We start from the raw sequence: 13,522 nt of genomic DNA, 5'->3' as shown, positions 1-13,522 counted from the left end.
CAGCTTTTGGAATGCCACTGCTGAGTTGTTGAGCATTGCTTTCCAAGGACTTGATGGAGGCATGCAATGATCTGGACCAGATTGACGATTGTGCATGCCAGCAGCCTTCATGTTGTTGTTGTTTAGTTGTTTAGTCATGTCCGACTCTTCGTGACCCCATGGACCAGAGCACGCCAGGCACCCCTGTCTTCCACTGCCTCCCGCAGTTTGGTCAAACTCATGCTGGTAGCTTCGAGAACACTGTCCAACCATCTCGTCCTCTGTCATCCCCTTCTCCTTGTGCCCTCAATCTTTCCCAACATCAGGGTCTTTTTCAGGGAGTCTTCTCTTCTCATGAGGTGGCCAAAGTATTGGAGCCTCAGCTTCAGGATCTGTCCTTCCAGTGAGCACTCAGGGCTGATTTCCTTAAGAATGGATAGGTCTTGCAGTCCATGGGCTCTCAAGAGTCTCCTCCAGCACCATAATTCAAAAGCAGCAATTCTTTGGTGATCAGCCTTCTTTATGGTCCAGCTCTCACTTCCATACATCACTACTGGGAAAATAAAACAGGATGGCCCAGTATAAATTGACCTCCAATGCACTATTACTGCATCAGTGAATTTTTGCACTGAGGAAATCATAGAAGCATAGAGTTGGAAGATATCCCAAGGGTAATCTAGTTCACCCCCTTGCAGTTCAGGAATCTCAACTAGATCACACATATGAAATGGCCATCCAACCTCTACTTAAAAACCTCCAAGGAAGGAGAGACCACCTCCTCTCGTGGGAGTCTGTTTCACTGTCAAACAGCTCTTACTGTCAGGAAATCATTCCTGATGTTTAGTCAGAATTTCCATTCTTGTAACTTGAAGCCACTGGTTCAGGTCCTAGCCTCTCAAACAGGAGAGAACACACTTGCTCCATCCTCCATGTGGTAGCCCTTTGGATATTTGAAGATGGCTATCATATCTTGTTAAATAAAAAGAAGCATAGCAGCAGCAACAGATAATTGTCATGAGATTTATTGCATCAGGAATCCCCTCATTCTACAGTTTTCTGTTCTTTCACTTCCTGGTCCATCAATCACCTCTTGTGTGTAATAAATTCCTGGTCCATCAACTACCTCTTGTGTGTAACAAATTCCTGGTCCATCAACTACATCTTGTGTGTAAAAATTCCTAGGATGAAAATATGCATAATATGAAATAAGAAAAATAATGCCCAATATTAGGGTGATAACGACCACCATAATTACAGATAGCAAATATATTTTCCCATTAAACACTGATTTGCAGGACAAGCAAACATACACTATTGTTGCAGTTATAAACCCCCGAGCAGTATAATAAACAATCAGAGGTATTTTGGTCTTTTCTCCCTTGACATTAAAAAAGGTAAAAATAAGAATGATTCCCACAATAGTCCTGTAGACAATTTCTGGTACTTTAGATGTACAAAATGTTGTGTGTTGCTTCAGGACCCAACATATACTCAAAAGCCAAAGAAACACAAGTAGAACGAGAGACGTTATACTTAGTATGGTGACCAGAGCAATGCAGAGTATCCAAGAAGTCAAAGTCAACAGTTTATAGAAAAGATATATTAATTTGGAAAATATCCCTGGAAAGTTTTTTTTCTCAGGCAGGGATTTTCGTAACGCTATCTGATAGTCCACAGTTGCACAGGAGATACCGCAGAAAGACATTGCAATGGTTACATCTAAATAAAAGGAAATAAAAGTTGTTAGCCCTGTTAGAAAAAGAAGTTTTTTCTATTAAATAATATTCACACAAAAATGGCACAATAGTCTGAACTAGATAGACAGACATACATACTCTTAGAAGCTATGGAAATTAGATATGCAGTGGATGCTCGGGTTGCAAACGTGATCCGTGCAGGATGCACATTCGCAACCCGCAGCGTTTGCAACCCGCAGCTGCACATCTGCGCACTCACGGGTTGCGATTTGGCACTTCTGTGCATGCACGACTGCTGAAACCCAGAAGTAACCTGTTCCAGTACTACCAGGTTTCAGCGGTCCATAACCCGAAAAAACGCAACCTGAAGCGTCTGTAACCCGAGGTATGACTGTACTAACTACTGGGAAGCTTTTGGTCAAATAACTGGCTGGTACTGAATTCATATCAATTCAGCCTGTCCCATCCCATAACTTGTTTTCCTTCACTACCCTACAAAAGCTGCCAGATCCCAGAGGAAAGATGTCAACAGAAATCACAAGTATGATGCAGGGCATTTTTTCATCCAAAACTCACCTGAACTCAGTTCCGGCACCTCTCAGGTGGGCATCTTTGCCATTATAAGAGAACAAGGGAGGCGTTCATGGAGAGTTCTGGCACCTCATTTTCTACAAAAATAGCACTGAGTGGGAGAATGTCTCTTCTATGCAGTTCATGAAGGTGCAGCTGACCTGGCAGGTTCTCAGCAGTAGACAGCAGTAGAGAGCCCCTTGGCTCTCTGCCCACTGTCCCAACTACTCTGCCTGATTATTCCCTCCCTAATGAATGCACACAGCCACTTTGGCCTCCAGGCTCTTCATGAAGTCCTCCTTTTTCCTTAGCTCCTACTACTTTGAGAGCATCAGAAGAGCACTGCTGGATCAGACCAAAGGCCTATCTCAGGAGTGGGGAACCTTTCTCAGCCTGATGGCATTCTTGCCTAGTGGACAACCTTCCAGGGGCTACATGCCAACACTAGGTGGCACAATGGGTGTGACTGTTAACTTTGTGCAATAGGTTAGAAGTCCATCCACCAAAGGGCCGAGAGGGATGCATATCATCTATGCACCCATCTTTCTATCCAGGCAAGCAGGAGCCTTTATTATAGTCCAAAGAAACATCCTAGACAGTCAAAAAAAAAAAAAAAAGAATGGGAGGATGGTTTGAGGGAAGACCAGTGATTGGTATGGCCTGGGAAAGGTGTAAATAAGAGAGTACTGAGGTGTGAAAGATTTTGTGCTATGAATGGGTGGAGGAGGAAGGGAAAGAGAGTGAGAGGTACAAGGGAAGACAAGAAACAAAGTGGCTTAAGAAAGTAGAGCCGGGAGCAGTAGACTAAAAAGCAGAAAACAGAGGAAGCAATGAGTGATCTAGAGGGGAAATGGAAGAAATATGGAGACATAAATAGATTTAAAGACACTTCAACCATGGAGTTGGGTGAATGGGCAACAGCATGGCAAACATTATTTAATGTGAGTCTAAAGTGATGCACATTGAGACAAATAACAATAATCAAATGCCAAATAAACATCAGTGAGGAATGAACTGGTGGTGGCTGATCTCTGTCTTAAGGCACAGAAGGTGCATTTCATATGTACTGAAGTAGTTCTCTGAGCAGTTTAAATGTTTGTGAACATTCAGCGCCATCACATGTTCCACACACTGTTAGGAGATGGCTTCCATCACCACAAGCAGACTTACACTGACTGGGGGTAGAACTGTCAGATGTCATCAGGATGTAGATCTGAAGAATGAGCTGGGGCGTGCTCTCCAGAAATGCCCTAAATAGTCTGAGCATACTTATATCAGTCATTGCACAAATGGCGCTCTTGTGAATGGGGCTGGTGCAACCATCAATCAATCCATCTTCCAAGTTGTTCGTTTTAAATGCTGCCTGATAGCCACATTTCAGTGCAGCCCAGTATCTGCAATGGAGAAAGGCACAATCGGGCATTTTGTAAGATTTAAACACAAAATGAGCAAGGAAGTTCTGAAATTTTAAAGGAAAGAAAATGTTGGCATGGTGACAGATCCCATAGAAACTATTGCTCCCACTTCCCTCTTTCCATTTTATTTCCCCTCTTTTTTCAGAATCTGCCCCCCCCCAAAAAAACTTAATACAAAAATATGGGAGAATGTGGCCCCATCTGCACTATACATTTAAAGCAGTATCGTATCACTTTAAATGGCCATGGCTTCGCCCCAAAGAATCCTGGGAACTGCAGTTTGTTAAGGGTGCTGAGAATCATAGACATGTAGAGCTGGAAGGGACCCTGAGGGTCTCGTAATCCAACCCCCTGCAGTGCAGGAAATGCAAGGTAACCCAACGCAATGTGAAACCATACCGGGCCCTGCTTAGCTTTTGCAAATGGGCTAGCTGCTTTACCAGAGTTCCTGGAGAATAAGGATTGGTTGTAAAACCACTCTGAGAATTATAGCTCTGGGAGGAGAACAGGAGACTCAGCATCTTGAACAAACTACAGTTCCTAGGATTCCCTGGAGAAATCCATGACTGTTTAGAGTGGTATGATACTGCTTTCAATATATAATGCAGATAGGGCCCATTGCTGCACATGCTAAGCTTTTCTCTACTGATGGCAACTTTATTTCCTATATCAAGAGCGCCACCCTAGATAGGATAAATGACTTGCTGAGGACTTTTCAGAGCTCTATAAAAAGCTGTGCGTCCCCCCTCCCCTGTGGAAACAAGCCCTTATCTGTTTATTTAAAATTAATGCCTGCTTTCCATTTTAAAGAAAAAATCCAATGTAGCTTGCAATAATATTAAAGTAACGGTATTTGGGGGTTTAAACTTATATCAGAAAATTTTATATTCAGTCCCTGCTTCTACAATCCTACTGGTAACAGCACATTCCACCTGTGCTTTTCTTTTAAATATATAGTATGGCCACAATCCAGTTACATAACTCCTGCACGAGGGAGGCCCTCCAATTGATAACAGTTGCAGACCAAAATGACATGTATCTATGTGCAGAGCTTCATCTGTTACAGCCAGCGGTCAAAACCCCATATACCACCACAGTCCTCAGATATGCATGCCTGCTTTCAAAAATAAGCCTTGAATTCCTGTGCTATCCTTATAAGGAATGCCAAAAGCAGCTTAAGTCTTCAATTTGCTTACCTGAGAGTAAACTCCATTGAACTCAGCGGGACCTACTTTTGAGCAGGCATGTTGGTTGGTTGGTTGGTTGGTTTTAAGAACCCTATTTATATACCACAATTCACAAAATGGATATCAGAGCTATTTACAACAGCGATACATAAATCCACATAAAAATTTACAATCAGAGATCAGCTAACTATTATGGAAAGATGTATTCTTAACTGCTTGCATAAGCCTAGAGGAACTGAAATGTTTTCTGTAGATATTTGAAGGTTGTAACAGAAGGCACCTGCTGCTCAGTATAAATAGACATGCAAATTCTATTGTAATTCTTAGGGCACATGAATTTCTTGTGGTGACATGCATTTCATTGGTAGACAGTGGAAAATGAGGAGCTAATGCACGCTAATGTTTACTACTGCATTATATCTCAACTCCCACAGCCATACACTGAATAATGTGTCCTTAAGGCTATGAAGTAATTTCCTATAAAATAAAACATAGATGGAAAACACACTAAACATTTCGGGGGGGGTTAATTCATTGCCTCATGAAGAACGTTCGCTTCTCAAAATATTTCTATTTTCTTTTGGGAGATGCAGTTTTTATTCCCACTATCAAATCACAGCATACATCCTCTGGCAAGGAACACGTACATCACTGAAAAAAGATGAGAAACACTCTTGGGTGGAATCTATACACATACAGTGTTACCTTAATTCGTTCCGGAGGTCCGTTCTTAACCTGAAACTGTTCTTAACCTGAGGTACCACTTTAGCTAATGGGACCTCCTGCTGCCGCTGCGCCGCCGCTGCACGATTTCTGTTCTCATCCTGAAGCAAAGTTCTTAACCCGAAGTACTATTTCTGGGTTAGCAGAGTCTGTAACCTGAAGCGTCTGTAACCTAAAGTGTCTGTAACCCAAGATACCACTGTATTTTTAAAAAGGTATGAAAATCCTTTTTTAAAAAGTGTTTTTTTTAAAATAAATTGAATTTTCCATAAGGCTCACCATCACCATCCAGTGTCACATTGTATATTGTTCTTCAAACATTTTATTTGCAGCTGTATAGCTGAGTCCTTGGTTTCCGCAAGAATTACGTTAACCCAGTACCCAAGTACACTTGTTTTCGAAACAGAAGTGTCTTCTCATTTGAGCACAAGGCACATTTCTGAGCAGATGCAAAGGTGTGTTTGCTCTGCATCTGCAGAGCAAAGAAGCAACTGCAAGCAGAGATAAAAGGAAGCTAGAAATCCCCTCTTAAAACGTATTTTTAACCAACCTCATTTTCTGCTGTTTCTCAAAATGACAGGGCACTTACTCGCTCCTCTTCAGTTTGCTGTTTTTAAAAGCTCTGCTTACAAGAACATATCCCAAGAAGTACCGATTGCCCTGTGGGAACTTCTGAATAATGTTTTGAAGTTCACATGCTGGCAGTTTTGTGGCAAGCTCCAATGTACGCTGCAGAAATCTTGGGTAAATTTATACATAAATATCTTCCTACAGAACAGCAATGGTGGCCTCCATACGTGTGGCTCACCTCACATTGCTTTAGCTGAACACTGAAAACAACTTTCATCCCTTAAAATAGATTTTGGGGTATCAGAATGTCCTCATTATTCTGATAATTATAGCAAAGGTTAACCCAAGGGTAGACATTCCATGCACAGTGTACCTGAATGGCTTGAAATATTTGACAATTGCACTGGATGTTTAATGAATCCTTACTGCAGGGGTCAGCAACCTAAGGCCCATGGGCCACAAGCGGCCCATGGGGGTCATTTAACCGGCCCCCAAACCGAGCCACACACTCACCGGAAATCGTGGGCACATGCATGATCCAGTCCACAGAGGGATCTCCACTGGAGTGAACCAGTCCAGACGAGGTAAACCTTGCCGATCCCTGCCTTACTGTATGCATGCTTATGTAGTCCACAGGGCAGAGACACCCTATGTTTGTGATCAGGGGATGTCATCAATGACTGCCTTGCCCCACCTTCCAGCCCCTAAAAGCAGTAGCAGCTGGTGGTGTGGGCAGAGTTGCGTTACTGACCTAACTTCCCAAAGCCACACATCACTGCCAGTTGCTTAGAGGTGAAGGGCAAGACAGCAGGGACAGATTCCTCCTTTTTTTGTTTCCTCCTTTTTTAGTTCTCTATCACCATGTGACCTCATCAAAATAGGACATGCCTGAGTTTGCTCACTAGGAGCTCAGACCATGAGCTATTTTATTATATTTTGTATCCTAAGATTATTGCCTGTGTTTACTTGCTGCTGCATGGATAAATGCATGAACTTGACCTTTTGAACTATGTAAGTACAGTGGTACCTTGGGTTAAGGACTTAATTCGTTCTGGAGGTCCATTCTTAACCTGAAACCGTACTTGACCTGAGGTACCACTTTAGCTAATGGGGCCTTCCGCTGCGCCGCCAGAGCACAATTTCTGTTCTCATCCTGAAGCAAAGTTCTTAACCCGAGGTAATATTTCTGGGTTAGCAGAGTCTGTAACCTGAAAAGTCTGTAACCTGAGGTACCACTGTAAAGCATTTTAAAACTTACTCAGGACAGGATACATTTAAACGGTTTGACTGCCTATATCCCCATGCTATTCTGCTGCTTTCTTTTGTGACTTGAAAACTCTGCTGGGAGCTGTCTCTTACTGGATAATATGTTTAACTCTGCACTTTGGATCTAGGGATCCAGCCAGTCTTTTATTGATTATCCCACATGGGTGATCTATATCTATCCCCCCCCCAAAATAAATAAAAATCTGTGGTCCTCCAAATGTTGCTAGACTACACCTAGCAACATGTGGAGGGGGGATTATTTGATTGTTCTTGTTTTTATTGTGTATTTTGTGTTTTTATATTGTGACTTTATGTTGTGAACTGCCCCGAGACCTGCAGGTATAGGGCAGAATACAAATTTAATAAATAATAATAATTAATAGACCACCACACCCATTTTCCCTTATCGTTAATCATGCTGGCTGAGGCAGATGGAAGTTAATTTGTATCTGGAGGGTTGAACCATAGGATTTAATAACTATGCACAGATGCAAGGACTCCCTCCCTGCTCTTTCTGAGGCACTGCTAACAACTCTTGAATTGGGTAGCAAAAGTCCTTTGGGTGGGCAAATGGCTGGGCATAGGCTCTTGAGCAGGTTACCTGTAACACATCAGGTGATGGTGCCATTTTTCTCTAAAGGAGGATATGCATTCCTTTCAGGGATGCTGCCCTCTAAAGAAGGGTGCATATTCTTTTCATGGAGGTTCATTGCTGCCCTTAAGATACATGAGCAGTTGTGGAATAACAAACTAAAAATCCAAGACCTGCTCCCTGTTCCTTTGGGAATGCCTGCAGCACTGACAGAAACTGTAGGGATCCCATTCATGGCTTTGAGTTTAATATGTAAGTACAAGGAACAAAATTTCTATACTGTACAGATCTGCTTTCTTGTGTGGTGCTGATGACACACATTTATATTTCTGAATGACAAAAGCCCTGCCGTATTCTCAGTTTATAAAACAATCAGAAACGCAAACATCTGGTTCTTGTATCCTAGACTGAGGCATTTGTGTAGTCCAGTATTTTCCAGAAAACCTGCTTGAGTAAATCAATCTGTTCCTCACACACACACTCATACACCTAAGCTTGTGGTTGTCCAAGCGGTGTGTTGGGGCAAGCTCGCAGCTTTATGTGAAACCTCCCCAGTTCACAACTGAGAAGCTTGATAAGGTGTGAGGTGACCTTTGGATGCCTGGCAAGGATTCTCACAAAGTAAAGTGCTTACTGAATATCACTTGGCATTTACCTAGGGAGAAATTGTTGGGTTATGTTTAGCTTCTGCTTCTTGACAGACATATGACCTGCTCTTGGGCCTTGTATTAATGCCAAATTAAATACATTAACCACTAAAAAAAAAAAAGTTTTACCAATATATGTTTGGATTGGATGGGGAAAATATTAAATAGAAATAAAGAGCAATTTTTTAAAAAATGCTTCATATTCTACAAATAGCACATTATTTTGAATATCTGATGTTATGGAAGGAAAAATAATGTACAAATGCCTGGCCTGTTAGACCATTTGCTCCACAATGCTTCTTACATCACAAATGATAAAAGAGTATCATTCTCCCCTTTGCCGCCACCACCACCCAACAAACATGTTCGGAATTTGAAGTCTGCTCAGTACTACTGCTCACCCTGACCTGCTTACTGAAAGGTAGAAAGTGGGCAGGGAGGTTGGCATGGTGCAAATGCCACTGCCTTGCCCTTCTCCATCTATCTCCTGGTATGCAACAGCAATGCAACCAACCAGAGGTCAGACAAGTGGTGGCATCACATCATCCCCTATTGAGTTGTTGTTATTATTAACAGGTTGTTTGATATTGCACATTCCATTTCCATAGTGGTCACTTGCTTGCTACTTGTACAAACTGCGCTCATCTTGATGGAGCATATAGTGGGAAAGATAGCAAATGTGTGGTTCTTTTGTTCTAGTTGCCTTCTTAAGATGACGAAGAAACATTTTAGTGGCAAGTACAGAAAGCAAGCATCCTTAGCACTTCCAACATCCACAGCCTGGAACAGAGGAAAAGTTAATTTGTCTAATAATTCCTTTGGCTAAAGTGACTGTGAGAAACATAATTAGTTAAGAACATTTTAAATCACACAAGTTCTCATGACAGTCATTAAAGGAATCTTGGCAAAGCAACTGCTACACTGTCACTTGGATGCTATGTACATAGATGCTCCTTTGTCAGTGTTTGACAACCTTAATTATTGGGGGGGATGAAAGAATATTAAACAAAAATAAAAGAACAACAGGAATTTTGGTAATCTCCAAACTGTTGCTGTTTTGGGGTAGGGTTTGATCACGTACTAGCAAATTCATGTGTACATCACTCCAGATCCCTGCCTCTCCTTCCTAACTGTCACTCTTTAGGATAAAGCAAGTCAGCAAACGGCAGCTAGGCAACCCATTCTACTTATCTTACACCAGGGGTGTCAACTTGAATAAAACATGGAGGGCAGGTAAGCCCTGCCCCGCATAATCACATGATGCAGTGCATGCACACCATTTGAATGGCAGTGACCATCAACTTGGGGGAGGCTGGCCCCCTCAAATATTTTATTGGGGGGATGAAGACCCCTTGGCCCCTAGGAGTTTGCTCCTATGCCTCACACCCTTGCACACATTTGAAATTTTGAAAGTTTAACCAGTCACCATCATCTTCTTTCCTGTTAAAAGTCATCTAGGACATTACAAGCATAGCTAGTTGTAAGTTCTATGTTTTATATTTACCTTGTAAATATTCCAGCTTGTAAGAGATGTAATGAAGAAATCCAACTCGGCTTGTGAGTGCCATCATCTTTAAACCAAGTGTAACTGAAATACTGGACAACTAGTGATGAAAGAAGCCCTGTGGCCAATGTCAAGGCACACCAGAGATACTGTCCCTCGTGGAAATATTTGTTTGCTACCCAGAGATCTGCTCCAATATCCGCAACATAAACCACAAATCCAAGAACCATCGTAGCAAACTCTTGCTTTGTATATCTCATTGTCTTGGTTGATCATTTCATCTCAGGTCACAAGCAAAATATGCCATTTCTCAGTGCATCACATACTAAGGAAATATGTGAGCGTATTTCTCCTTGGGGAAATTGGGGTGTGTATTTGTTGAAGTGGCAAATTGAATCAAAACCACAGATACTCAGATAGATTAGCTCTGCTTCAGTACTGAAGATTCATTTCCGTACATATCCATATGCACATTGAATGGTACTGGTGAAGCTGATTCCTCCTGATAAGTCCTGAAAAGAATAAATGGATAGGTAACTAGCTGGATCAGAAGAGTGTAAAAACCTCTTAACAGCAGCATAAATAATGATTACAGCAGCAACAAATGCAATGCAATCCTGTGCATGTTTTGCTGTGTTCAATGAGCTTACTCCCAGATAGCTGTGCATAGGATTGCAGCCCTAAACTACTAATCAGATAGATTAATCCATAAAAAGCTTTTACAAAAGAAATTAATAGGGAACACATTTGTTGTTTTTTAAGTGGCTTGTTTTTAATATAGGTATGTCAAAAAGTAAAGATGAAAGGCAGCATTTCAGGACAGACACTCCCTCTTCTCTCTCAGGGGATTGGAATGGAAGAAAACACATCTGAAAACAAACTATTATATCCAATGCTGTGCCAGCAGAGTGCTGCTGGTGTAACAGGACTTCTACTTCCTCTCCTCCCCCTTCATGCTTCCATGACATGTTTGCCTTGTACTTTGCACTTGATCTTTGGCACATTTGTCAGAACGATTGGCCGCTCTTTTCCGAAGCATTTCGCTTAATTTAACTCTGAGACCCTTTCCAGGGGGAAATCCTTTCCTGCGCAGCAATGTGCCGTTTTTATGGCTCATTGGTAGTGACAGCCATACGGAGCAATACCCATTACATTTTAAAAGGGTGAAAGGCTGGCGTTGTGGGAAGGCACAAGAGATGGTAAGATGTTTGTGGCTAGAGAGCGTGGTCACTGAGGAAAAAAGAAGGGGGAAGTCCCAAAAGGAGAACAATTTAACAAGCCATTTAAAATGTCACAGGTAGACGGTTAAAGGTGCTTGCAATTGCATCATAGTGTCCATGGCGTCTGACAGTCACCTATGGCATTAGTACAACTGCCATCCACACAGCTAAATGCTAATTGTATGTGCTTAGGCAAGAATCCCAGTATCCCAGCAATTTAGATTAGAGCTGTGGATACTGATAAACAATAGTCACACACACCCCTGCAGACAATTGCTGTCTGTGTGGTTCAGGGGCAAACAATTGTTGTTTAATCTCTTCAAAGAGGCATAGCCAGTTCCTTCAGGCACTTGTGCAGTGCTAACCTTTTCTACTCAGAAGTAAGCCTAATATAATTCTAGGAGCCTTACTCCCAGATAAGTGGGGCTATGATTGCAACCTTATCAGATGGGCAATTTGACCCTAGGGCATTTTGAAAGCAAGCGACCCACAAGTCTCTCTCTCTCTCTCTCTCTCTCTCTCTCTCTCTCTCTCTCTGTGTGTGTGTGTGTGTGTGTGTGTGTGTGTTTATGTCGAACAGAAAGTGGGAATTGGGAATTTTGAAACTGAATGTGTTTTATTTCTACCCAATGTAAGTTTGACATAAGCATGACAGAAATGCAGAGAAGGAAACAAACGGAAAATGCCTTCAGTGTCAATTTTCATCTCCCACCTACAATAACATCTTCAATAACATGGAGAGCATTTACTGAGAATCAACATGAAGAAACATAGCCCTTATTATTCCATACCCAAAAAAATCCCTCTAATTTTTCTTCCAAGATCTAGGGAAACATACATCCTTTGATAGACTTCTTGACAGCATGAGTTAACCATAACAGAACAGCTCTAGAACCCACAGTAATACTTGTTTGTTTCCCTGCCTTATAACCACTGCAGTAAACAGTACACATCTACTTTGGTTGGATTCCGGATTGTCATTCTAAGACTATAGATGATGTAGAATATGATCACCTAGATTTTTTAACTACAGGCAACACCCCTCTCATAAAGAAGACTTACCTTAAAACTTTCCAGATGAATAAACATCCCAGTAGCAAATCCATAGTCAGAGAGTTGCCTTGAAAGTCTGGATGGTTTACACTGTTGAACTGTGATACTTTGCAATCTGCAACCAGGAAAAGGTAAAGGGTGTGGGATGAAAACTGAAACGCCCGTCTCCTCCGGGCCATGTGATTCGATTAATAATACTCTAGCTACGTGGACTGTCATTGCTTTGACTGAGTCAACCTTTTTAAAAAATAAATAAATCATTTATTAAAAATCATCTGTGACCACTTTCCTAAATCCCTGCAAGATATAAAAACAAATCCTTTGTTTGGCTGCTTTGTTCCACATGCTTAAATAACAAGCTCTGTGTATTTAATGGTGATGACAAGTAGTACCTGCAACAAAGTGTTGCTATGTGTAATCCTCTCTCTTCAGGATTCTGGTCACTCCATTCCATTTCCCTTCCCCATATCCCCCACTCCAAGAGTAGATCAGCATCCCATAACTACTGAGCATGCTTAATTCTCCTGACTGGACAGTTTTGGGTTCCCCGCCCACTCCTGCTTAAGAGTTTTTCATTTATAATTTTTCTTTTGTACTTCTGCAAACCTCGGGGTTCCTGCTCAGTCTTCCCACTTGTGCATTGGTGGTCTGCATACATAATCAACAGAGCTCATAACCTGAACATCAGAGACAGAGGGAATAAAAGAGTCCTGCAACAAAATGTTGCAATATGGAATGCTCCTTTCCCATTTTCCCAACCACCTCAAACTCGGCCCTCCAGATGTTTTGAGATGACAATTCCCATCATCCCTGACCACTGGTCCTGCTAGCTAGGGATCATGGGAGTCATAAGCCAAAAACATCTGGAGGGCAGAATTTGAGGAAGCCTGCACTAAATGATAATGTGTGTCTAGATGCAGGAGCATTTGGAGGTGCTGTACACACAGTGTCATCCCCATGTTATCCCTGTCCCACACTATTAGTTAATCTAAAGCATATTCTGCAGGAACAGTTTTAATCTATTTTGTGCTGAGAATACACTTCTCAGGTGCTTGCTGTTGCCATGTGTACATAGATAATGTTTTCTTAGGTCACCTCC

General features: G+C 41.9%; 1 protein-coding gene across 4 annotated transcripts; it reads right to left on the bottom strand.

The window, feature by feature from the left end:
• Positions 1-985: 985 nt before the first annotated feature.
• On the bottom strand, positions 986-12,747 carry XKR9 (XK related 9). 4 transcript variants are annotated; one of them, XM_081204903.1, is made up of 6 exons: positions 12,433-12,746; positions 10,151-10,662; positions 3,417-3,640; positions 1,513-1,698; positions 1,139-1,157; positions 986-1,102 (listed from the first exon to the last, which is right to left on the bottom strand). In XM_081204903.1, the coding sequence occupies exons 2-6, from the start codon at positions 10,408-10,410 to the stop codon at positions 1,099-1,101; spliced, it is 693 nt and encodes a 230-aa protein (XP_081061029.1). In that variant the 5' UTR covers positions 10,411-10,662; positions 12,433-12,746; the 3' UTR covers positions 986-1,098. The 4 variants fall into 4 exon arrangements, with proteins under 4 accessions (XP_081061029.1, XP_081061028.1, XP_081061027.1 ...); XM_081204902.1 differs by having other exon boundaries at positions 1,139-1,698; positions 12,433-12,744; XM_081204904.1 differs by having other exon boundaries at positions 1,093-1,157.
• Positions 12,748-13,522: the final 775 nt, after the last annotated feature.

The sequence above is a fragment of the Podarcis bocagei genome, assembly GCF_964188305.1.
Source record: "Podarcis bocagei genome assembly, chromosome: 8".
In the NCBI taxonomy this organism is placed as follows: domain Eukaryota; kingdom Metazoa; phylum Chordata; class Lepidosauria; order Squamata; family Lacertidae; genus Podarcis; species Podarcis bocagei.
This window is presented reverse-complemented; position numbering and strand designations above follow the sequence as displayed.